General features: G+C 35.4%; 1 protein-coding gene across 5 annotated transcripts in view; it reads right to left on the bottom strand.

Annotated features, from left to right (window-relative positions):
* SPATA6 (spermatogenesis associated 6) overlaps positions 1 to 26280 on the bottom strand; it is a 137851-nt gene that overhangs the window by 62458 nt on the left and 49113 nt on the right. For all 5 annotated transcript variants that reach the window (XM_045064486.1, XM_045064487.1, XM_045064488.1 and 2 more), the window contains 4 exons: positions 23462 to 23542; positions 18708 to 19001; positions 14019 to 14106; positions 1918 to 1958 (listed from right to left, as the gene is read on the bottom strand). In XM_045064486.1, the coding sequence (XP_044920421.1) occupies positions 1918 to 1958; positions 14019 to 14106; positions 18708 to 19001; positions 23462 to 23542 (504 nt within the window). The remainder of the gene's footprint in view (positions 1 to 1917; positions 1959 to 14018; positions 14107 to 18707; positions 19002 to 23461; positions 23543 to 26280) is intronic.

The raw sequence follows: 26280 nt of genomic DNA on the forward strand, positions 1-26280 counted from the left end.
TTAAGCGTATGACTCTTGGTTTTGGCTCAGGTCATGCTGGAGTTGGGCTCTACACTAAAGGCAGTCTGTCTGAGATTCTCTCTCCCTTTCCCCTGCCCCTCCCACTTGTTCTATCTTTCTCTCTCTCTTAAATAAATCTTAAAAAAAATTGTTCAATACACATATATTAGGAATACACACCATATATCAGCTAATATTCTAGGTACTAGCAATTATCAATAAGCAGATCAGTAAGGTCCCTACCACCCTGGAACTTAGAGATTAGGAAAACAAGCATATTTTAAACAAAGATGCAAATAAAGATGAAAATAAATACATGGTTATAAAAATCATGAAGCATAACTTGAGGGAAATGTACAAAGACAGGCTTATCCTTTAGGTAGACCAAATGAGGGTGGCTACCCTGCAAGATAAGGAATATTATGCTTTTTGACCTATGTGTGTACACATGCATATATATTACACACACCAGTGTGCTTGTATGTGTGTGTGTGTGTAATACATTCCACATAATAGGACAGATCTGCAACAGGTGAATTATGCCAAGCACACACTCTTGCAGCAGCAGCCTTAAACAAGGGCACAGCCATATACACACACTATGCAAGAGACAGTTCCACCAATACCAATGCTATACTCATAGTCTATGCTAGTGGTTCTCAAACGCCAATCCTTGGATAGATGGCAAGAGAGCTGCATCAGAATCACCTGGAAATGTGTTAAAAATTTAAAAATTCCAGTCTCCTTTCTCAACAATTTCAATTTAGTACCTGGAATGAATTTTTTAAAAAGTTCCACCTAGATGATTCTGATACTCTGTTAGATTTGAGTTCTCAGTCATACATTGCCTTAACTGTCCCATACTTCCTTTATCATGCCCAAAAGCATGGCAAAGTACTCAAACTATGCTGTTCAGTGCTAGTAAACACAGAATAGATTGTCTTCAAGTAAATAAGCAAAGGTATTACAAGGAAAGCTATGATTTTGTTTTTGTTTTGTTTTCTCAAATACACTGACACACCTTATCAAAAAGCTTTCACTTAGGAACAGAAAAGACAAACTCTGAGATGATACTTATCAAAATGGAGGACACAAACTATTAGTGGTATGGCACATAATTTATTATGGTATCCAAAGTGATTTTAGATGATATACAGGATTATTTTACATGGCACATGGACATAGACTAAATAACACTGAATTACAAAAGAAAACAGATATTATCTTTTCAATTCTCTTTCAGTCAGAAACCTTCAGTTAGCTATTGGTATGTTTCCTACACCTCTCTATCGTTGCTTATCTCATTTTAAGAAATAGAGAGCATGCCTCAGAGCTTTTGGAAAACAACCTAGCCAGAACTTTGTAACATTGTTTTGTTTATCTAGCCAGAACTTTGTAACATTGTTTTGTTTTCACTGTATCCTTTTGAGCAATCATCCATTTAAAGCACAAGATACTGATTTTTCATTTATAGTAGTGAGGTAAATAAAAAGTGAATTTAAAGAAAACAGCACAAATTACATGCAGATATTCTAAAAATTATAAGGATGGTCTATGAATGAAGTTGAGAAATAGTACTGTGCAAGTTATTACTAAAAGTAGCCACCAATTTCTCTGGTCTATGTCTCTCTTTCACACACAAATACACAAACACATTCAATAAGTAATTAACCTAAATGAATAATCAAAAGCCACAAATTGTTGTACAAAGACATTCAATAAGAAGTCTGTTCTATCACTTGACATTGTAGCCAAAATAATGATATTCTATGATATGACAATATTGTTTGTCCATTTTCTTGACTAAATGATTACAATAATCTCTGACCATATATATAAGAAATGTACATTTATGTGCATTATGGCTTTTATGTGAAAGCCAGGACAATTATCATTCTGTGATTTATACTTACATACCTTATAATCCTTGGGTCTGTAGCAGCCAAGATGAGCATGATCTGAAAAAGGATGTACAAAAGAATTAAATTATAGATATTTCATATCAAAAAGAAGAAAATTTGGTTTCATCTTTGATTTTTGCTACAATTTCTGTTTATTTGTTTATAATTTCTTTGATTTCTATGATTATAATTTCATACAGCAGTATTCAAAAGTATCTTAAAATCCTTCAACAATGCCATATGAGTAAAGATGATACACAGTAAGCTAAAATCTGTATCCATTCTTCAGTAATTAGGTGATTACACAAATACTATTTTCATTGGAGTTAGAGATATCAGAATATAGACCAGAATAATTTTTTTGTTGTTAAATCAATTCACCTACATGGAATGGATAATCTTTAGTAGATAAACCAGTTTATGATGAAATATAATTTGAATATATGTATTTGATAGGTATTGCCAAACTGCAAGTGTTCCCATTCTTGGGAGTCTACACTACAGTCAAGTGAGTATAATGGCAAGAGGACCAGCTTTAGAGTGTGGTAGCACAAGTGTACAGACCTTGTGACAAATACATCCATAATACAGTTCAGTCACTAGCACCTCCTGTATAAACTTGAACTTATTATTTAACCTTTCTAAGTCTCATATTCCTCATCTGTCTCATGTATTTCTTTCATAAATTGTTTTAAATACTATATCGAGTATTACATGTGAGGCAATAAAATAAATAAAATAAATAAACTAACTTCATCATCAACATCGTTAGTCTCAAGTTCTAAGTCAAACAAGCCTAAATGCGATTTCTGATTCCACCAATTATCAAATATATTACTTTGGTCAAGTTATATAAGTAATCCATGTTTCATTCCTCATTTTAAAAGTATGAAGACAATGCCTACTTTGCCTCGGAGAGTCATAGTAATGATTAAATTATACCGCTTATGAAAGTTCCTAGCACAGTATCTCTAACAAAGTGGATCATAAAACTATTCTAACTCTCTCCTGGGATAAAGACCACTATATTGCAGATGCGGGTTTTGGGTTTTCCTTATTACTTAAAGAAGTCAACACTTAAGTATTATAATCTCTGTATATTGACATTCAAGCAAATCAGAACCATAATTTGCAATTCCACTTCCTTACACATTCTAGTCAAAAGCATTCTAACATTCTATATTTTATTTTACCAAACCACCTTATTAAAAAAAAAAAAGAAATGATTATATATAGAGAGACCTAGGATAGTCAATAGTCAGTCAATTAAATAGCTTTCTTTTAAGGCACAAGATCTTGTTTGTTTACCAAGTGTCTTTTTTTTTTAATTTTAATTTTTTATAAACATATATTTTTATCCCCAGGGGTACAGGTGTGTGAATCGCCAGGTTTACACACTTCACAGCACTCACCAAAGCACATACCCTCCCCAATGTCCATAACCCCACCCCCCTTCTCCCAACCCCCATCCCCTCAGCAACCCTCAATTTGTTTTGTGAGATTAAGAGTCACTTATGGTTTGTCTCCCTCCCAATCCCATCTGGTTTCATTTATTTTTCTCCTACCCACTTAAGCCCTCATGTTGCATCACTACTTCCTCATATCAGGGAGATCATATAATAGTTGTCTTTCTCTGCTTGACTTATTTTGCTAAGCACGATACGCTCTAGTTCCATCCAGTTGTCGCAAATGGCAAGATTTCATTTCTTTTGATGGCTGCATAGTATTCCATTGTGTATATATACCACCTCTTCTTTATCCATTCATCTGTTGATGGACATCTAGGTTCTTTCCATAGTTTGGCTATTGTGGACATTGCTGCTATAAACATTCAGGTGCACGTGCCCCTTCGGATCACTACATTTCTATCTTTAGAGTCAATACCCAGTAGTGTGATTGCTGGGTCATAGGGCAGTTCCATTTTCAACATTTTGAGGAACCTCCATGCTGTTTTCCAGAGTGGTTGCACCAGCTGGCATTCCCACCAACAGTGTAGGAGAGTTCCCCTTTCTCCGCATCCTCGCCAGCGTCTGTCATTTCCTGACTTGTTGATTTTAGCCATTCTGACTGGTGTGAGGTGATATCTCATTGTGGTTTTGATTTGTATTTCCCTGATGCAGAGTGATATGGAGCACTTTTTCATGTGTCTGTTGGCCATCTGGATGTCTTTGCAGAAATGTCTGTTCATGTCCTCTGCCCATTTCTTGATTGGATTATTTGTTCTTTGGGTGTTGAGTTTGCTAAGTTCTTTATAGATTTTGGACACTAGTCCTTTATCTGATACGTCGTTTGCAAATATCTTCTCCCATTCTGTCAGTTGTCTTTTGGTTTTGTTCACTGTTTCCTTTGCTGTGCAAAAGCTTTTGATCTTGATAAAATCCCAATAGTTCATTTTTGCCCTTGTTTCCCTTGCCTTTGGCGATGTTCCTAGGAAGATGTTGCTGCAGCTGAGGTCGAAGAGGTTGCTGCCTGTGTTCTCCTCAAGGATTTTGATGGATTCCTTTCTCACATTGAGGTCCTTCATCCATTTTGAGTCTATTTGTTTACCAAGTGTCTTGAACCATTACAGTGACTAGCTGAAACATTAATGTCTTGCACACAAGGCCAACTTTACGCTTTAAGTCAGTAAGACTCAACTTACTTCAAGTGCTTTTCAAAATTAAAAATAAAAATAGATCCCAGCTCAACTTCTCTTCCATAAAGTCTAATAATGTATAGCTGGCCACAGCAGCAGAAATAAAAGAATGATATGGACATAATGAACCTAATTCTCCACACGTGCTAACTTTGAAAATTAAGGTAATAATTTCTCTACTTGGTATATATCCTTTCTGGCAGCTAATGTAATATTAAAATTATCAGTATATTAAAACTCCAGTATGTCTTCTGCTTTCCACAAACCATTTATAAATCTACCCTAACAGAGACAGATTTATAATTTTCTTTTATTTTTAGAGATCCAGCTGTTAACTGAGGTTCCCGAGGCTTGCACTTCATCACCTTTACTGATAATTACCCACTAACCTCACACTAACTGTATTCTAAAAGCAGGAGATAAAGGAGATAAAAGTCATGGCCCATGCTTGTGAAATGCTTGTAATTTACCTTGGTTAAGTTACACAAAGTTGAATAACAGCAGCATAAAAGAAGAGGCTAAGCGAGAATGGTACAGGCAATTAATGTTATTTTAAAAAGTCATATCAGAGATTAATCTCTCAAGGTTGAAGGCAATCAGAGAAAACTTCCTAAGGAGGAGAAAGCTAACCTGAGCATTAATGGATGGGTCACACTTAAGAGAAGTAGGAAGAACAATCTGAGGGGTTTGAAGTGGCGGGGGGTGGGAGGTAGTGGGTATTATAGAGGGCACAGATTGCATGGAGCACTGGGTGTGGTGCAAAAATAATGAATACTGTTATGCTGAAAATAAATAAAAAATAAATTAAAAAAAAAGAGAGAAATATGAAGAAAAATTAGAGCTAATTCAGACTGTGCATGTATATATGTGTTTGTGACCTTGATCACCTTTGACTTTACTTCTTTAAACCTCGTGTTTCTTGATCTGTAAAATGGAGATAAATAATAGTATCTAAAATTCTTTTTTTTTTCTTAAAGATTTTATTTATTTATTTGACACAGAGAGAGAAAGAGAGATCACAAATAGTCAGAGGCAGGCAGAGAGAAAGGGAAGCAGGCTCCCCACCGAGCAGAGAGCCCAATGTGGGACTTGATCCCAGGACCCTGAGATCATGACCTGAGCTGAAGGCAGAGGCTTTAACCCACTGAGCCACCCAGGCGCCTATAAAATTCTTGATTATTGTTAAGTAACCAATGAATATTAGTACTTAGAATCAAGGCCAGCAGAAAACACATTCAATAAATGTTAGCTATTACCTGGTTCTCTAATAACCTCATGAAATAGAATAGGTGTTATGAATTGAATGTTGGTCTCCTCCCAAAATTCCTATGTTGAAGTCCTAACCCCCATAGTGATGGGACATTTGAGTAGTAATCAGGATTAGATGAGGTCATGCAGGCAGGACCCTCATGATGGAAAGAGCATCTTTCTAAGAAAAGACAGCAGACAGCTTGCACATGAATATGTGCTCACACACTCTCCCTCTCTCTCTAAAGCTGTGTATACAAAGATGAGGTCATGTGAGCATACAGGGAGATGGCAGCTTTCTACAACTCAAGAGAGGAGATCTCAGAATGAAACCTACTTTGCTAGCACCTCGATTTGGGGCTTCCTAGCCTCTAGAATTGTGAGAAAAATAAACATCCCCTGTTTAAGTCCCCTGTCTATGGTATTTTGCTGTGGCAGCGTGAGCAGACTGGTAGAACACATAAGATGAGTAGGTATTTCTGCTTTACATTTCAGGAAGCTGACCTCCTCTATTGTCCAAAAGTAATGGAACTAAGGTCTTTGATTATTTCACACAAGAGAATCAAAATGCCTTTAGTCTCAAAAATGACATCACATTCTGGATTTGTTAACAAAATGGATGTGATATATAATCAGATTAGTCAGGTATCAAGTAGTGACTAACTGTATGTGTTAAAAACAAATGTGGTGGGGTGCCTGGGTGGCTCAGTGGGTTAAAGCCTCTTCCTTTGGCTCAGGTCATGATCCCAGGGTCCTGGGATTGAGCCCCACACATCGGGCTCTCTGCTTGGCAGAGAGCCTGCTTCCCCTTCTCTCTCTCTGCCTGCCTTTCTGCCTAGTTGTGATCTCTCTCTCTCTGTGTCAAATAAATAAATAAAATCTTGTAAAAACAAACAAACAAACAAATGTGTTAATCAGTCATCAAAATATTTCCATAGCAACCATCTAATATAGAAACAAAGATCCACTTTGTACAAAGGTCACCATTTCTGCTGGGAGTATTCTGATAACTTAGAGCCTTTGCATCCTTTCTCTCTCCACAGTGGACCCTCACCCACCAGGCTCAAATATGACTCAGTCCTAAAGGGCCAGTCCTGACTTTAACCAAGAAGGGCTTAAGAAACTTTAATCTAAAACTTAGCATCCCTGTATTAGCTCATCCTTTCTATCAAAATAATTCTTGAGCTCCATTCTGATGATTACAGCCAATATGTGTTCCCTATGAATCAATTCATATTCTGGCAACCTCTACAGTATTCCACCTGGAAGGGTACTGTTATCTTCTTTTTTTTCATGGTTTCAAGGAATTGAACCCCATTCTGGTAGTGAGTGCTACTACTATTGCAAAACATCCCTACTGATGAATGTGTGTACCTACAAAACTTCAAAGAGTATTCCCCCTGGAGTCCTTTATCAGCAATTATCCTATTACTATTTTAATGCCCACATAACATCCTAAGGTTGGCCTCTGCTCTCCTGTGAATCTTCGTGGAGCACACAGCCATGTATTTGTTATATGCCAGTCCCTGTAACTGGAAGCAAAGCTAAGATGCTCAGCTTTATGAAATAAAACCAGGGTTTAATATCTCTTAGGGGATCCCACCTTCTAAAAAGGAAAGACATATAACATGTGTTTTCTGTCTCTTGATCACTTTTGATACCTTCACCAGAAACTGGTTACTCTGACCTCTGATGTTTTCATCTTTCTTATTTCTATTGCTTTCTGAAATCTCATCAGCAAAAGACTCAGACTTTCCCCATTTTTGTGTGAAGTTTAGCAAACAGCAAACTTATCAGTGGCTGAAGAATTATGATCATGAAAAGATAAACTAATGTCTAATAAGCACATGAAAAAACATTCAATTCCCTTAGTCAAATGTAAATTAAAGTTTAAATTAAAGATGTAAATTAAATTAAATTAAAATGTAATTTCATTCATTAATTAATTAAATGTAAATTTAATTAATTAAATGTAAATTAAATTAAAGATGTAAATTAAAGTGAGACAGGACTGCCTATCCACTAGAATGGTTAAAAAAAGGCAATAATAACAAGTGTTGTCAAAGATGTGGAGAAACTAGACCATCATACATTGTTGGTGGGAATGTAAAATGTCAGAGCCATGTTGGAAAAAAACTGGCAATTTTTTAAAAAGTTAAATACAGATTTATCATATGAACTGGTAATTCCATTCCCAGGTATCAAAAAATAAATAAATAAAGACATGTATCTATGCAAAGACTCCAATGAAAATGCTCAAAGTAGCACCATTCATAATGGCCAAAAGTGGAAACAACCCAGGGACTCAAGGTGAGAATATAGATTTATTGCAAATGGGTATGAGAAAATTCCTTTGGATGATAAAAATATTCTTAGAATGGATTGTGGAGATTTTATAACTGTGCAAATTTATTTAAAATCATTCAGTTGTGTACTCAGAATAGGTGAATTTTATGATATATAAATTACAGCTTACTAAAGTTGATAAAAATGTTTAATTAATAATAGAAAATGAAGAAACTAAAAAAGGGATACCTAAAATGATAGTTTAGCTGCCCACTGCTCTGTGAGATGAGGCACACATTTAAATAAAAGCTGAAACAAGGTATCTTGCTAGTAAGTATACATATAAAATGACTATTTGCTATTTTACTCAGAATAGTAAAATGTTACCATTTATTATCCTCTATTCCAGTAATGACATACTAGCTTTCAGAATATAATTTCCAATTTATTTTACTTTACAAACAATAACCACCAAACAAAGAGGTTAGTTGAAGCTCATAAAAAGATTACAATCTTAGGTGGAAATGAAACTCATAAAAGAATCTTCAAAATGAAGAGAATAAGAGAAGATTCCTTCAAAGAGGAGACAGAATCTAACATCTTTTCATATTCTAAGCAAATAAAAAAGGGGCCAGGATGATGCCCTCAATTTCCTCCTCAAAAATACCAATGGTCGGATAAAGCTTATAAACATTCTTGTAACGCAAGACATGCTGGATCTCTTCAAAAGGACTGCACAAATTACAATTAGAATTATATACTATGGAAATTCCAGATAAAGATAGCGTGCTTGAAAAACTTGTCTTTAAAAAAAAAAAATACATGTAAGTGGAAATAGAGTAAGTGGGAAGAGTGGTGGGAGGAAGGAAGTTGGGGCAAGAAACCCTGGACCCCAGACCAACCAGGACTGTTCTGGAACTCTCCAACAAGCCACTTAACCTGTCTAGGCCTCTGTCATTTTTCCTGATCAAATATAGTTAAATTCATCCTCATGCGATTATTATGATGACTAAAATAGTCAATGGTGGTGAAATGGTATCCTATAAAAATTGAATTTTTAGGTAGGATAATTTGGCAAGAAAAGGTTTAAGAATTTCCATTAAAGTCACTAATGAAAATTCACTCTATCATAAGAAATTCCCATATGCATTTTAATAGCTGTTGAGACCCTAAAGCACAACCACCCAATGGCTAGACAAAAAAGGCAGTCAAATGATAGGGACATTAAAGTAGAGAAATGAGATGGAAAAACTCTTTACAGTAGAAGGGCAAGTAATAAATGTACAAAGAATAAGGGAATTTTAAAAATCACTATTTGGCAAACTTTACAGCAATAAATTGTTTTAAGCAAGAATCATCAATGTATGCTAAAGGAGTCAAAGTCGAGGTGACAGGATATAATAGTCTTAAAATATCTCCCCATTAATTACAAAGGGAAGAGATAGCACCTTTATGATGCAGAAACCTAGCAGACCCCATCTTAATTAAAGAGCAAATGAGTATCACCAGTAACAAAGAAGTATCACATGCTTTCTGACATGTTGCACTGAGAGTAACACATCACATCTGTTGTATTCTGGGGGGAAATGAATAATCTAAATTAAATCATGAGGGAAAATCAAGCAAACCCAAATTGAGGGACATTCAACCGAATTAACTGGCCTATGCTCTTCAAAATCATCAGTGTCAAACACAAAGATAGATTAGGGAACTGATCCATTTTAAAGAAATCTAAAGTGTTCTGCAGTTCCTCAAGTACGAATCCTTTATCTTTAACTTGAGGAACTAAAGAACACTTATTAAAGAAATTGAAGAAAACACAAAAAGATGGAAGACCATTCAATGCTCATGGATCAGAATACACATTGTGGTGCAAAAACAATGAATACTGTTATGCTGAAAAGAAATAAAAAATAAATAAATTTAAAAAATATGTCTATACTGCCTAAAGCAATCTATACTTTTAATGCCATCCTGAACCAAAATTCCACTGGCATTTTTCAAAGAGCTGGAAAATACAATCATAAATTGGTATGGAACCAGAAGAGAACCTGAATTGCTAAGGAAATGTTGGAAAAGAAAAACAAAACTGGGGACATCACATTGCCGGATCTCAAGCTTTACTATGAAGCTGTGATCACCGAGACAGCATAGTACTGGCATAGAAACAGACACATAGACCAGTGAAACAGAGTAGAGAGACCAAATATGGACCCTCAACTCTATGGCCAAATAATCTTTGACAAAGTAGGAAAAAACATACAGTGGAAAAAGGATAGTCTCTTCAATAAATGGTGCTGGAAAAATTGGACAGCAATGTGTAGAAGAATGAAACTCGACCATTCTCTTACACTGTACACAAAGATAAACTCGAAATGGATAAAAGACCTCAATGTGAGGCAGGAATCCATCAGAATCCTAGAGAAGAACATAGACAGTAATCTTGAGAGCCACAGCAACTTCTTTCAAGATATGTCTCCAAAGGCAAAGGAAACAAAAGTAAAAATGAACTTTTGGGACTTCATCGAGATCAAAACCTTCTGTACAGCAAAGGAAACAGTCAACGAAACAAAGAGGTAACCCAGGGAATGGGAGAAGAGATTCACAAATGACACTATAGACAAAGGGCTGCCATCCGAGGTCTATGAACTGCTCAAACTCAACACACACACAAGGCAGATAATCATGTCAAAAAATGGGCAGAAGACATGAACAGACACTTCTCCAAAAAGACATACAACCGGCTAATAGACACATGAAAAAATGTTCATCATCACTAGCCATCAGGGAGATTCAAATCAAAACAACATTGAGATACCACCTTACACCAGTCAGAATGGTCAAAATTAAAAAGAGAGTAAACAACAAGTGTTGGAGAGGATGTGGAGAAAGGGGAACCCTCCTACAATGCTGGTGGGAATGCAAGTTGGGGCAGCCACTTTGGAAAACAGTGTGGAGATTCCTCAAGAAATTAAAAATAGAGCTATCCTATGACCCTGCAATTGCACTATTGGGTATTTAACCCAAAGACACAGATGTAGTGAAAAGAAGGACCATCTGTACCCCAATGTTCATAGAAGCAATGACCACAGTCGCCAAACTGTGGAAAGAACCAAGATTCCCTTCAACAGATGAATGGATAAAGAAGATATGGTCCATGCATACAATGGAGTATTATGCCTCCATCAGAAAGGATGAATACCCAACTTTTGTATCAACATGTACAGGACTGGAAGAGATTATGCTGAGTGAAATATGTCAAGCAGAGAGTGTCATATGGTTTCACTTACTTGTGGAGCATAAGGAATAACATGGAGGACATTGGGAGATAGAGAGGAGAAGTGAGTTGGGGGAAATTGGAGGGGGAGACGAACCATGAGAGACTGTGGACTCTGAGAAACAAACCGAGGGTTTGGAGGGAAGGTGGGTGGTAGGGGGGTAAGGTGGTGGGTATTATGGAGGGCATATACTGCATGGAGCACTGGGTGTGGTACATAAACAATGAATTCTGGAACACAGAAAAGAAATCAAATCAAATGAAAATGAAAGAGAAAAAAATCCCCAAATGCTGGCATTGACTGAAAAAATGTAACACGTTTATTGTTAATTGTTATAAAGTTAAACTGCTGAAATGTGTTCACTGAAAAAAAAAAAAAAAACTAAACTAAAGAGACATGTTAACTGAAGCCCATGCATGATGTGGAATTTCTTTTGCTATGAAGATATTATGAGGACAAGGCACAAAATCTGAGTTAAGTTTATAGATTAGTTATTATTATCATATCATTGTCAATTATCTGATTTTCATGATTATATCACATAATATCTGCATTAGTCTCCTCATGCTGCCATAACAAAATAACATATAGACTGGGGAGGGGCTTATACAACAGTTCTGGAGGTTAGAGGTCTGAAATCCAGGTGCCAGTGCAGTCAGGTTCTGGGGATAGCTCTAGTTCTGGCTTGAAGATGGCTACCTTCTGCTTGTGTCCTCATGAAGCAGAGAGAGAAAGCAAGATCTCTGGTTTTTCTTCTTATAAGGGCCCTGATGCTATCATGAAAGCTCTACCTTCCGAATCTTAACTAAACCTATTTATCTTCCAAAGGCCCAGTTTCCAAATACTACCACATTGCAGGTTAGAGCTTCAACATAAACATTTTGGAGGACACAATTCTGTCCATAGCAATGTCCTTGTCAAAAAAAACCAAACCAGGGCACCTGGGTGGCTCAGTGGGTTAAGCCACTGCCTTCCGCTCAGGTCATGATCTCAGAGTCCTGGGATCGAGTCCCGCATCAGGCTCTCTGCTCAGCGGGGAGCTTGCTTCCTCCTCCCTCTCTCTCTCTGCCTGCCTCTCCATCTACTTGTGATTTCTCTCTGTCAAATAAATAAATAAAATCTTAAAAAAAAAAAAAAAAACCAAACCAAAAAAAAAAACTTTATATACACACACAGAGATGGAGGCGGGGTTGTGCTGGGGAGGAGACAGAGAGGAAGAGGGAAAAGCAAATATAGTATTTGTGGATTCTGAAAGGTATATAGGGATTCTTTACACTGTTTCAACTTTTCTATAAATCTGAAATTATGTCTAAATAAAAAGTTTAAAAAACAAAAGCTGACCTCACTATTAACCTCTCTGATTGTACCTCTACATAGGTAGCTGACTATGGCAATCAAAAGTTACTAGAAACTCTAACAGTTCTACTGGCAAGTACCTAATAATTATCAAGAGAAATCAGATGCTTCAGTGCATTCCAAAAACATCTTCCAAAGGAATATCTATATTGAAGTTATTTTTTATTTTCTTGTTCTTAAACCTTTTGTTCAATGTCCATACATTTCTTCCAAGAGGGGAAACAGTATAACATCTGTTCCTAATTTCATATAATCTTCTATGGTGGTTATTAAAGACTTATTGACTACCACATCTATCTTCCTGCTAATGCTAAAACATGAAAATAAATGAGCACAAACTCTGGATGTTCTCAGAGAAAAATATATCATTTCCCCATTTTAAAAAAAAGATTCTACACTACAGTTTAGAAATGAAGAGAGATGGACACTCACGACATCTTATGATCATGTTTTTTTCACTGTCTCTCTTCCTTCTATGCCCTTATCAATGTGTAGTGAATTAATTTAAAGGCTGCTCAGGAAGGCTTGCTGAACTGACCAACGAATGATTCTAGATATTAACACTCAAATATCCCTAATTACATAATACTATTTCATCTTCTTCATAAAAGTCATCTTCAGATTGAATTTAAGAAATAACTTCTCTAACCCTTAGAACCGGGGCCTATGATAAAAAAAGATTCCTATAAACTAAACTTAAAGGACATTATCTTTTCAGAAATGCAAGCATTATTATAATGACAGTGGATATTAAGGCCTGTGTGCTAAGGCATTTTACACGGTCATATATACCATGTTATCTTCATTCTGTAATATACTGACTATCAAAGTTGTTAAAATGATTTGTTCAAAAATGCCCAATTTAAAAGTGACAAAGTACTTAAATATATCTGTAAATGTATTCCTAAACCCATAACCTTGAACTCTTCTTTACTATGGTGTTTCCCAAAGCCTTTTCCACAAACTAAGGAGTATATGTTAAGGTAGGAACATGGTTCCATAGTCAAATAAACTTAGAAATTGTTGAGCAAAGTAAAATCAAGTCTTTCTTTTCCTTCACTAAGAGGTTATCAGTCTTTAATATGCTACTATGTAATTTGAATCTCAAAGAGGGAGCTAAGTTTATAGCAGCACAGAAATTCTATTATTTTTAGACAGTACCTATCTGGGTGTCCCACAAGTTGTAAAAAGTAGCAGTATGCCTTATTATCCACAAACACAGCAAAGAATCTATTTCTGTTCATTGATGCAAGTGAAAGGCTTGGCTGTAGCCAAGGCAACTAAAGCAATGAAGAAAGACAACCTTTAACTTACCGTTGTGCATCCTGGACCATCCATCTCTTTCACAGTCTCTGCCAGAAGATCCAAATAAAGCATCAGCCCTGGGACTTGGGGGGTCGACCTAGAAGAAGAAGGACTGAAAGTCAAAAAGAACCTAAATGCTCTTAGTCTCACGGCACCAGAAAATCAACTCAAGCACATAGACTGTGGTCATCAGGTTAACAGGATAATGCCTGTGTGATTCAAGCATGTTCTAAAGCCAGAGCTTAGTTGACTATTTTGCTGTTCATGTTTAAATAAAATTGAAATTAAACTCCAGAAATTTTTAATTATAAATTTGAGTCTATTTTAAAATTAACAAATTTATAGTTGAAATGTCCATTACCCCATTGCCTACTTGGCCTTCCATTATAAAGCTACAAAAAGAGGAATCTATTTTGCCATACTTAAAAAGCAAGTTTAGCCATTTGCTACTCAGACAGATGTTGAATTCAAACAGTGTCTTTACTCAGCTGTGTTCAGAGCCCAGCATGCTCAGTGCTTTATAGTTCACAGATTATTGTAGTCAAGCACGTTTTCTAATGAAAAAGAAAAGAGAGTGATATAAAGTGTAAAAAAGATAGTTCTATTCATCAACATTAAAAACTTCACCCATAAAAGAATACTATTTTTTTAAAGATTTTTATTTATTTATTTGACACAGAGAGAGAGAGAGATCACAAGTAGAAAGAGAGGCAGGCAGAGAGAGAGGATGAAGCAGGCTCCCTACTGAGCAGAGAGCCAGATGTGTGGCTCGATCCCAGGACCCTGAGATCATGACCTGAGCCGAAGGCAGAGGCTTAGCCCACTGAGCAGCCCAGGCGCCCCAAGGATACTATTTTTTAAAAGATATTATTTATTTGACAGAGAGGGAGAGATCCCAAGTAGGTAGGGCAGCAGGCAGGGAGCCCGATGTGGGACTCGATCCCAGGACCCTGAGATCATGACCTGAGCTGAAGGCAGAGGCTTAACCCACTGAGCCACCCCTTAAAGGACACTATTAAGAGAGTGAAAAGCAAACCATTTAATAAAATATATATTTGCTAATAATTATCTATAAGGCATTAATATCCAGAATATATAAAGAAGCTTCTACAACCCTGAAAAAAACTTCTCAAAAGTAGGCAAAGAACTTAAATACATATTTCTCCAAAAGATATGCAAATGACCAATAAGCACAAGAAAAATTTTCAGTATCACTAATCATTAGGGAAGTACAAATTAAAATCGTAGTGAGAGATACTACTTTATGATGTGAATGTACATACTGCGACTGAACTATACACTAAAATGGCTAAAATGGTAAATTTTATATTGTGTATATTTTACCACAATTTTTAAAAATTTTTTAAAATTTTTCAAAAAAGGAAAGTGAAAAGATCAGTCATAGAATGAGAAAAAAATATTTATAAATCATACTTGATAAGGATTTAGAATCCTAAATATTTAAAGCAAACTTGCAACTAAATATCAAAAGACAAAAAAAAAAAAAATTAAAAGAGGACAAAGAACTTGAATGGACATTTCTCCAAAGAAAATATACAAATGGCTAACAGCACATAAAAAGATGTTTGACATCATTACTTATTAGGGAAATGCAAATCAAAACCATGAGAAAAAAAAAATCCACAATGAGAAACCAATCCACACCCCCTAGGATGGCTATAATAAAAAGAAAACAAAAAGAATAGTAAGTGTTAGTGAGACTACAGGTAAAGTGAAACCCTCTTACATGGCTGGAGAGAAGGTAAAATAGGACAGGCACTGTGGAAAACAGTTTGACAATTCCTCAACAAGTTAAACATAGACACACCACATGGCCCAGCAATTCCACTCCTAGGTATTAAATTAGGCAAGAAAACAGGTACTCAAGTGGAAACTTGTGTATAAATGTTCATGGAAGCACTATTCATATAACCAAAAGATGAAAACAGCCCAATGTCCACCAACAGATGAATGAATAAACAAAATGTGGTATATATCCATACAATGAAATATTATTCAACCATAAAAAGAACCAAGTACTCATACAGGTTATAAAATGAATGAAACTCGAAAACAGTGTGCTAAATGAAAAATCCCAGATAGAAAAGTCTACATATTATATAATTCCACTTAGATGAAAAGGCAGAATAGAAAAATCCATATGGGAAGCAGATTAATGGTTGCCAGGGGCTGAAGAAAGGGAGAAATGGTGAGTAAATGCTTAATGAGTACAGGGTTCCTGTTTAGGATTATAGAAAAAGGAACTAGACTTCAGCAACAGTTACAAAACATGTACTTACTGCCACTGAAATTATACACTTTAAGATAGCTGAAGTGGTACATTTCATGTTATATTTTACTGCAAATAGAAAAAAAAAAAAAAGATCCTATTCTGTATCAAGGAAAAAGTAAGTAATTCTGCTTAACTTTTCTGGGATTGTTGTGCCAGTTTGTTTGGAAGCATGCTAGTTGATTTCTTGAAACTGCTCCTTACTAGGTTAAGACTGTTTTTCTCACAACGTATGCAAAACTAGAATGTCTTTCCTAAAAGTATTAACTCTGTACATATGCATGTGTAAAATTATTATTATTTTTTGAGAGATGAGGGAGAAGGGAGGGAGAAAGAAAGACAGAGAGAGGGCGCATACAGAGGAGGAGGCAGGGGCAGAGGGAGAGAGACAATCTTAAGTAGACTCCATGCCCAGCTCGGAGCGAGATGTGGGAATTATCTCACCAGCCTGAGCTCACAACCGGAGTCAAAATCAAGAGTCAGACACTTAATCAACTGAGCCACCCAAGAGCCCATGAAATTAAAATTCTGTTTATCAATTTATTAAGTGCTTTTGAAATTATGAATGGCTACAGGGGAAGAAAAGATATCTCTATGTAAATACACTTGGAAAAATCCTGTTTCCAGGATTTTCAATGTAAGCAATTTTCTTTCTTTCTTTCTTTCTTTTTTTGTAAAGATTTATTTATTTATTGGAGAGAGAGAGAGAGAAGGGGAGGGGCAGAGGGAGAGGGAGAGAATCTCAAGCAGATTCCCCGCTAAGCCCAGAGCTTGATGTGGGGCTCAATCTCATGAACCTGAGATCACTACCTGAGCCGAAATCAAGAGTCAGACTGAGCCACCCAGGCACCCCAGTGGAAGCAATTTTCTAACTGTAGCCTTAGAAGCATGCATTTTTTTTCTGTTCATTGGAAAGCTGTGAAGGAAATCTCTTCAACGAAAACATTAAAGCCTACACTCAGCAATATTAGGATTATTCCACTTTGAACACTGGTGTGAAAAACAGTAATTTAATGAGCATTGGAAGAGCAATTATTTCCCTCAACAATTTTTTTTGTGGCTAACTCCCACTATTACTGGTTATTTTACACTAAGCATTTTAATCAAAATGCTACTATTCCTTCAGATTAGAATTTAATATATCCTTTCGTTTCAATTTAATTTACAACTATGAGCAGACATAAAATGAAAGCTTTTCTGAAACTGCCATGAAACAAGCAAATCTTATCTGGATACATCCAAACAACAACAAAAAAATGTGGTCAGCACCTATAAACCAATTCTATAGAAAAAGGACAAACATAATCACAATAATCTCAATAGAATATTATCATTTAAAAGTACCCACTATAAGTTTTCTTTTTACAATGAAAATTATCTGTTACTAAGGTTAAAAGCATAAAGGATTTATAGTCAAATGTAAAAATGGAGTGAAATGTTGTTTAATATAATTACATCTAAAATTAAGAAAAATATATCACACACAAAAAATCTGAACTTTCTGATGATATATTTTCAAAACCCCATTAGACTACCCAAGAAGCATCTTTACATTTACATTTACATATTAGAATTTAGAAAAAATGAATTAGACATTAAAGTCAGAAATAACTTTATAGATAACCCTAAAAGTTGTTTTACTTCTGTAGGCACTTAAATCTTAACATTCATTATTGTTATTACAAGCTTTTGTTAAAGAAATGCTTTTAGGATAAAAATTCTTTACAAAAATTCAAGAAACTATGAGAATTCTAAGGAAGTCCCTTATTAAACATTCTGAAATATTACAGACCCTTAAGATTACCCAAAGTTTACTTGACTATGACATGAACACAAGCTCTGAGCTTAAACCATATCAAAAGCAGTCTTCTGTTTGGGAAGATTAGAACTCTGCTACCCTAAGTTATTCTCTTCACGTTCAAAGGCCTTCCTATCCTCATCAAATAATGATTTGCTTCAAAGATCCATTATATAAGGTTTATCCAAGGGACATAATATCAAAGAAAACTTAACTCTCCATTATAATTTTTAAAAAGGCTAGAAAAGGGGAGTCTTCCTTTTCATAAAGAAAAGCTGGTCCTCTTTTAAAACCCTACTCTGCCATTTTAGTACTAATGTCAATTACATCTAAGTTCAATTTGTAGAGTTATTACACTGTCCAGTGTAGAAGAAGAAAGGAAATGAATACTTACAGGATCAAATGGAACTTGATCTCTGTCGGGTTTAAAGACTGACAAAAGAATGTTCTTTTACTCTAAGTTAATTTTACGTTTTAGATTGCTAGGCTAACAGTTCAGGAAAGAAAGTTTTGAATAGAAGCCAGATTTTGAAATAAGTTTCAGAATAACATTTTAGTGAAAGAACAGATTAGCTTGGTTTCAAATGGAAATGTTTAAGAGAACACATACATGTCTAATCACAAATGGAGGTTTATCTGTTTCTTTTTTGAATTCATAGGGTCCCAGATTTAAATGGGCCAGCCGCCGCCTGGTGTCTTCAGATAGCTCACACATGCGTCTTTTTGTGTAGGGAGATGGAGAGTGTGATTTTGAAGAAATGGTAGGCTGTTCGTAGTTTTTTGCATTTATGCAATATTTATTTCTCTCAGGTGACTTGGATTTTTTCTTTTGTGATCTTGATGTTCTGGTCTGCAGTCTGCCGTGTGATTTTTCAACTGGAGCCGTATGGTAAATAAATTTATCCTAAACATTAAAAATAAAAATTAACTTGGGCAGAAGATATATGTAGGGATAATTGTATATCTATAAATTACACATAGAAAAAGACTTCAAAAATTAATTTAAGGCACATACAATCTATCAAACCCAACTAGATTAGTCTTTCTTATCTATGCTAAGTTACTCTTTGTCTAGTAGTTAATAAAGTCCATGGTATTCTTAAGTCTAACAAGTACTTATGAAAATAAAAGCATAATATTTAACCACTTGAAAAACCCAAGAAACAAGGTCAGAAAAATTAGTTTTCAGTGTACTAAAAAATTAACAAAAACATTGGTTTATCATTTGTAATTAAGTTTCCAAAGTAATTGGTTATATAATTTAAGAGGATTTTTTTTTTTTTTTGGTTGGTTTGTTTGTTTTAGGAGTGTGTGTGTGAATGTTGGGGAAGGGAAGTGGGAAATGGATGGAATCTTAAGAAGACTTCATGCTGAGCATGGAGCTCAATGTGGGGCTCAATCTCACACACCTGAGATCATAATCCCAGAGGAAATCAAGAGTCAGAGGCTTAACTGACTGAAACACCTGATGCCCCAAGAGGGCTCTCTTTAGTAATGTTACAAACAGACATGACTAATTTGTTGCTTATGAAATCTTTCCGGAGACAACTATTAAAGTTAGTTTCATTTATACTGCTATGATTAAAAACATATATACAATGTGAACATCTGAAAAACAGCTTTATACATATTTTCATGAAATATATATTTGGATTATATAAGGTGATTAGAATTTTAAGATCTCTTCCAAAATAAAACTTTACAATTCAATGACCAATAGTCATATCATCTTAATTCTGGTTCCATATTTTTATAAAAGTAAAAAGACGTAAAAGACACATTTAAACTTCAATGACTAGTACTCTACTAGTAAAACTGGTTAGCAGTCTAAAAATTTTTAAAAAGTAAATGTTACCTTACTAAATTTTTTTTGTGTGTTATTAGGATAACATTTTATTTAGTCTCTGCCTTATGGGTGCCTTAAAATTTGGATTACAAGTAAATAATATAAGACCTCTTGATTCATTATCTAGAATTATAATATTTCTAATATTAGAGAAAATGGACAGGTGAGAAACTTTGTCTTCTTAACTTTATTTAATCATTTAAAAAAACCCATCACTCCTACCTCCTTCTCTATTTTCTCAACCCCTCCTTCCCTACTCATTAAGGGTATTCTAAGTAAATATTAAAACAGAAATGTGATATAGAAGGGAAGAGGGTCACATATTTTTAAAAAGAAGATAAACAGGAAAAATATATATTTTCCTAACTGGAAAATAAGTCCTTGAATTTCATACAAACCTGCAGCATCAGATTTTTTCCTCATCTCTCCTCTACAGCTGTTGATATGCTCCCGGTCCTTCTCCCACCTTGCTCAATGACTTCAACAAGTTAATTCAGAATTTCCTACCTTATCACACTTCATCTATCTCTATGACATCACACTGAGGCACAGAAGCAGGAACGTTAGCACACACAAGGACTTCTGAGGTGTAATAAATGTTCAAGCAGTGAATCTTTCCAAGACCTTGGACTTGGACTTCTATTTCTCAGCTTTCATTGCTTTTTTCCACATTATCTTAGATTTCATCATTACACAGATCCATTGCATTTGAAACTTTGAAAATCCCTTGCTGACCAAAACTACTTTTCCTCATTCTACTCCTTTTATTCTCACTGAATCTGCTACCGGCTGACCTCTTTTCCCCCAGACCTTCATATATTTTTAGTATCTCTTACCTCCAGACCCAGATAAACCCAATAGCACCCACTTCAGCACTGCTGTGAAGTTCCTCCTTACCTGCCTCTGATTATACAAAACCTAAAATAACTAACCCCATCTTCTTCCTTCATTACAACTTTTGAATGTTGAATACTATAGAGGAAGTTCTAAACTGTGGCATATGTAGTACAGATACATGCTGTCTAATTCAACCAGATCCTTAATGTATCCTGTTACTGCACAGGAAAACTTAAAATAGTGGCTGTTATATGCTGGTAACAAGATGGCTCCCTTTGGCCAACAGGATAATAGCTTGGGATACAAAGAGAGACTTGAAAAGTGCTATTGTCTTTTACTCCTTTTTTTGAAAACCTCCCTGCTTCCATATGAATGAGTCAAAATTAGCCTACTAGATGATGAAAGTCTTGTAGCCACCATCCCAGCTAAAATCAAGCAAATTATGAGAAATGTAATGTCCCTCCCAGACCAAAAACTCAGCCAACTACTAGATATGAATGAAGCCATCCTAGATCATTCAGCCCTGGCCTCGTCAGTTCAGACCAAAAAGAATCACCCAACCAATCCACAGAACTGTGAAAAATGGTTTGTTTTAAGCCACTAAGTTAGTGTCACTTTTTACACAGCAAAAACTACCTGATGCAGCATACAAATTAATACAACTACTATTGATATTGAACTAATTAATACTAAATTCTACCTTTAGTAGGTAAAAAAAGTAAGTAGAAAACTAGTTTAATTAAAACTAGTTTAATTTCAGAAAAATCACAAAAATATAATTTTTTCAATCCATTCAACTGGTGACAGTTGAAAATAATATGCCAAAAGGAATAAAGTTTATAAGTATTTGTAAACTTAAATATTTTTATAGCCTCTTTTACTCATTCTTCTTCTAAAAACCAAAATGGCTTGTCTCATTCTTATTTTTGAACCTGAAAATGCGGCTTTGTAGTCACTAAAATTTTAATTGTAACTAATACTCACTTTTTAAAAAGCAGATTTATCACATTCTTAAATAAGGTCAAATAAGATCAAAATTCTGGCTGTTAATATTTAAAATTTTAATGTGCAAGTGTATACTTTGTTGTGCCTACCAGATAATGTTTTCTATCTTGTATTTTAACTATTGTCTTGTCTCCTAATTATCATTTTAAAAGAAATCTTAGTAACAGCCATCAAATTCATTAATTATATGTTATGTGCCAGACACATCACCTATTCTCTAATTTAATCTTTATGGCAGTCTTGTGAGGAAATTGAACCCAGATCCATCTGATTCTGAGGCATATTTGCTTAAACACTGTCTGATTCTAAGACCTATCCTAATTTCTTACATCTGTTCAGTAAAGAACAAATGACAAATACTGAAATAGCAAGTTAAATAAAGAAATGAGTCTTCCCAAAAGTTTACAGAGGAAAATGTTAGTTCCTAAGCCTAATGAGACTACTGATGAGGGCACAATTTTACATTTACAAAAGACTTTCAACCAAGCTGTACACTTGGCATGTCCTTTTCTGTGCATATGCCATAGTTCATACCAAAAAAAAAAAGACTTTTCTATCCACTCACTAGAAGGACATACCCCAAGGAGAAGAAAAAATTTTTATCTGAGTTCAGGTAAAATACTGTTAACAATTTACAAATATACACAGTGCATAACTCAAAACAGGTCAGTGACATCTTTGCATTTGGTAAGCATAGTTATTTAGATCTCTAATAGCTGCATTTCAGTTTGCATTTCAAAGATAATTAACTATAGCCAAACAGGCACACTATGTATCTTGCTAAACAAAATAAGAATGATCCCCTTGATAATTTTATATAATCGCGCTTTACCTTTCTTAGCTTACATCACTGTTACTGTCCTTAACAAATGTACTCTGAAACTGAGAATGCAGTAAATTAATACTGCACTCTTTCCATCATAGGTCCAGTCCTGTCTTGTTTGGGTCCTCTGGGCTTTATATGTTAGTGGCTCTTCATCACAGCCTAGTCATTGTTACCTAATCATAATGCAACTGCATATGAGTGAAGCCTAGACATTACTAGCTAACCTATGGACAAGGCAGTAAGATGATCCTAGTGACTCAGTGAAAAAGTTAGACAAGAATGAAATATTAGGTCCAGATATCTCAGTTTACTAAAGGCAGTTTATACAAACAGAGAAAGTACTTAGGTTGGACTGTCCAAGCTTCCCTTGGTCTGATTACACCGTATGGCCATCAGATTGAGCAAGAGTCATATAAGAATTAGAGACACTCAAGAAACCATACTCATTAAACACCAATATCCCTGCATGAGAACCTCTGGTCACATTTGCTAAAAGGTATCCTTTGAACTTTCTGCAGCCACCTTTAACTCGATCTAGTTCTCCATGGGACTTTTTGATCTCAACACCTTTCTGGGAGGCTGGTTAAAAAAAAAAAAAGGCCAATGGAGTTACAAAATAATAGCAATAACATCATGGCGCCTTCTATCATGTATACCAAATTCTCTCCTCTCCCATGTAAGATGCAACCAAATTGCTAAATGCCTCTGATAGTTGTTTTCTTTAAACTGAAGAATAACCCCCCAAAGTGAAAAGAGTTACAGCCAAAATACAAGAATAATTCTTGCCCAATGCCCATAAATATGAACAAATAAGTTAAACAATTAAATACTTTAAATAAATGAGTTCAACCTGAGTGCGGCACTTCCTTGAACTTATCAGACATTCAGTAATCACTGAGGTTGTAGAAAATTCCAGCTTTGGAGCAATTCCCTGAGGGGAAAAAGGGTGGTATTACATATTTCAATTTTTTAAAAAATAGATTTATTAGTGATAAAATTATGACCTGAAGTAACAGATACCTGTCAAGATTTAGCTGCTTCATTTGTTAGTTTGACCTTATTAAAGATAAAGACAATACAGTGATGCTAAATTTTGGCAAGAAACCATTTCATTGCTGATGATTCCCATAGAAGTGATTATATTACCTTTATGTAAAAATTACTATATTTTTTCATTGTCAAGAACTTCCCTGTCAAATTATTCTAAGATTTTAAACTATGATAAAATATCAAAGTCATAAATATATAAGAACACTTAGTGGATTTGAGTTCTTTTTACTTTTACAAATTAAGACAAACTTAACTATATACTGAAGAAACACTTTGGATAGTCTCCTCATGTTAAAAAAAAATTACAGCTTCCAGATATGCAGTTCCTAAAAACAGAAGAGAAAGAAGTCTCTACCAATACCTCCAACATTTTTTTTCCATAATGTATAGGTTACACTCAGATCCATGAATGAACCTGGCTTCTGTTTCTCACAACCTTTCAAACATCAGCTTGAACACTGTTTTAAAATAAGTGGAGACAAATGGTAAAATTCAAAGGAAGAGTCACGAAGCTCCTGCCTCGATATTTGGAAGCATACCAGCTGTATATTCACCAAAGCATTAAAGATACTGTGTAGGCCCAGTGCTACTTTATTCTAACATAGCTGAAGTCAGATATTTGTCCTTTACAGACCCAGCCTCCAGCATACTAACTTGGGAGTTCCAACCACCGTATTATAGAAAAGGTAAATACATGTTGCCTAAGAATTAACTAAATGTAATTCTGCAAATGTAACTTTTCCGAATGAAGTCCATAATGCCCACTTACTAGTTACCCTGTTGCCTAACAGGATATTACTTAGCAGTTTAAAACAAGAGTAAACACTTACTATCTCAGATGGTTTCTATGGTTCGGGAATCTGGCAGAGGCTGAATGGGGTGGTTCTGGCTTGAGATCTCTCATGAGATTACAGTCAAGATGTTGTTTTGGTTGCTGTCATCTGCAGGTTTGCCTGGGGCAGGAAGATCTGCTTCCTAAGGCTTCTTCAGATAGCTCTTGGCTGGAGGCCTCAGTTCTTTTCTAGCTTTTAGCAAGAGGACTCAGCTCCTCTATCCCACAAACCTCTCAAGTGACCTCATGCCATGGCAGCTAGTTCTCCCAAAGCAAAGCAAGGAGGAAGCCATAACTGTTTTTATGACCTAGTCTCCTAAATCTAACACTGTCACATCTATCACATCCTATTTATTAGAGTCCTGAAGTATAGGCCAGACTCAAGGACAAAGGAGTTAGATTTCCTTTTTAGCACAGGAGTACCAAAAATTTTGTGGACATATTTTAAAACCACCATGGTTCACCCTCTGACCACATGTTACTTATACTCCTTTCATGTGTCAACCAAACTCATGCTCTACAAAGAAAAGAAAAGAAAAGAAAAGAAAAGAAAAGAAGAAATGTCTCATCCTTTTACAGCTTCAGCTTGAAATCCAGGATGTTGGCATCTAAGTCAAATCCTTATTCAGCTTCCTTCGATGTGGTTCTTTAAGGATAGTTTCTAGAATACAGTTCCCTCAGAGTTAGAAGACTTATGAACCACAGAGACAAATTATCTGCCCCACATGTACCCAAAGCACACACATGCGGCAAGTGCAGGGTAATTACTCCAGATATTCTTGTTCAAAAGGGAGAAATTAAGAGTCAGATGGGAATCACTGGCCCATAGAAATTCTAAAATACAGCCAGGAGAACGTTAGAAGTTCCTTGATTAGAAATTTGGTCCTGTTCCTGCCCAGAAATAACTATCCTCTGGGCTCCTCTGGGCTCTTGCTCCTGATCTTTGCATTATTATTCCTTTTCAAGGAGAAGTAGACCATGTTTGGAGCTGCACAATGTTCTGAGTGTGAGTCCTGTCAACAGAATTTTGAGGGTTCAAAGGCCTATTCGTTTTGTGAGATCTCTCTGCATTTCAGACCAAGCTGGTGGTGTTTCTACCAATATAGTGCTCTTAAAAAAATTTTTGGTTCTCATATGAATCTTACTAAAGTTTATTCCATTAGACATGAGCTACACCCTCTCTACACTTGGCTTCTGCTGAGACTGCCCTTAAGCATCGTTGAAAAAAAATCAATGTTTGATTAAATTATTTTCTGAGATAACATCTTGGATCTTTCTGAGATTTTAATGAAGGGTTTTATAGTTATACCTTTGGTTTCACTGTCAGACCACAATTTCCCAAAAGTGCCTGGGATGATTTTTCTTCGGAAGTCATTCATTAATTTTAGCATTATTTGCCATCAGGAAAGGCTGGGAATCTTTAGGAACAGTAAGTTCCAACTCATTTTTGCTGAACAGCCTTTCCTTTTGCTTATCTATGTCCTCTTATATTTTGCTATAAAGCAGCAAGAGAAAACCAAGCAGACCCTCTAACTCTCTATCTCAAAGTCTTAGACACACCATCCATTTCATATTTCTTTCCTTCCCACATTACTGCAGGTGATTGTGTGGCTAAACTTTCTGTTATTACATAACAAGGAACCCTTTTATCCCTAATTTCCAATAACATTTACCTTATTTTCCTGCAAACACACATCTGAATTTCTTCAAGACCTTTCAAGATTTCACAGACATTCTAGCAAAGCCTTTCCAGCTTCTGTCCTCTCTATAGAGGTGTTTGAGTGTCT

This window comes from Mustela putorius, unplaced genomic scaffold (assembly GCF_011764305.1).
Source record: "Mustela putorius furo isolate JIRA1106 unplaced genomic scaffold, ASM1176430v1.1 tig00003853_pilon_pilon_pilon, whole genome shotgun sequence".
In the NCBI taxonomy this organism is placed as follows: domain Eukaryota; kingdom Metazoa; phylum Chordata; class Mammalia; order Carnivora; family Mustelidae; genus Mustela; species Mustela putorius.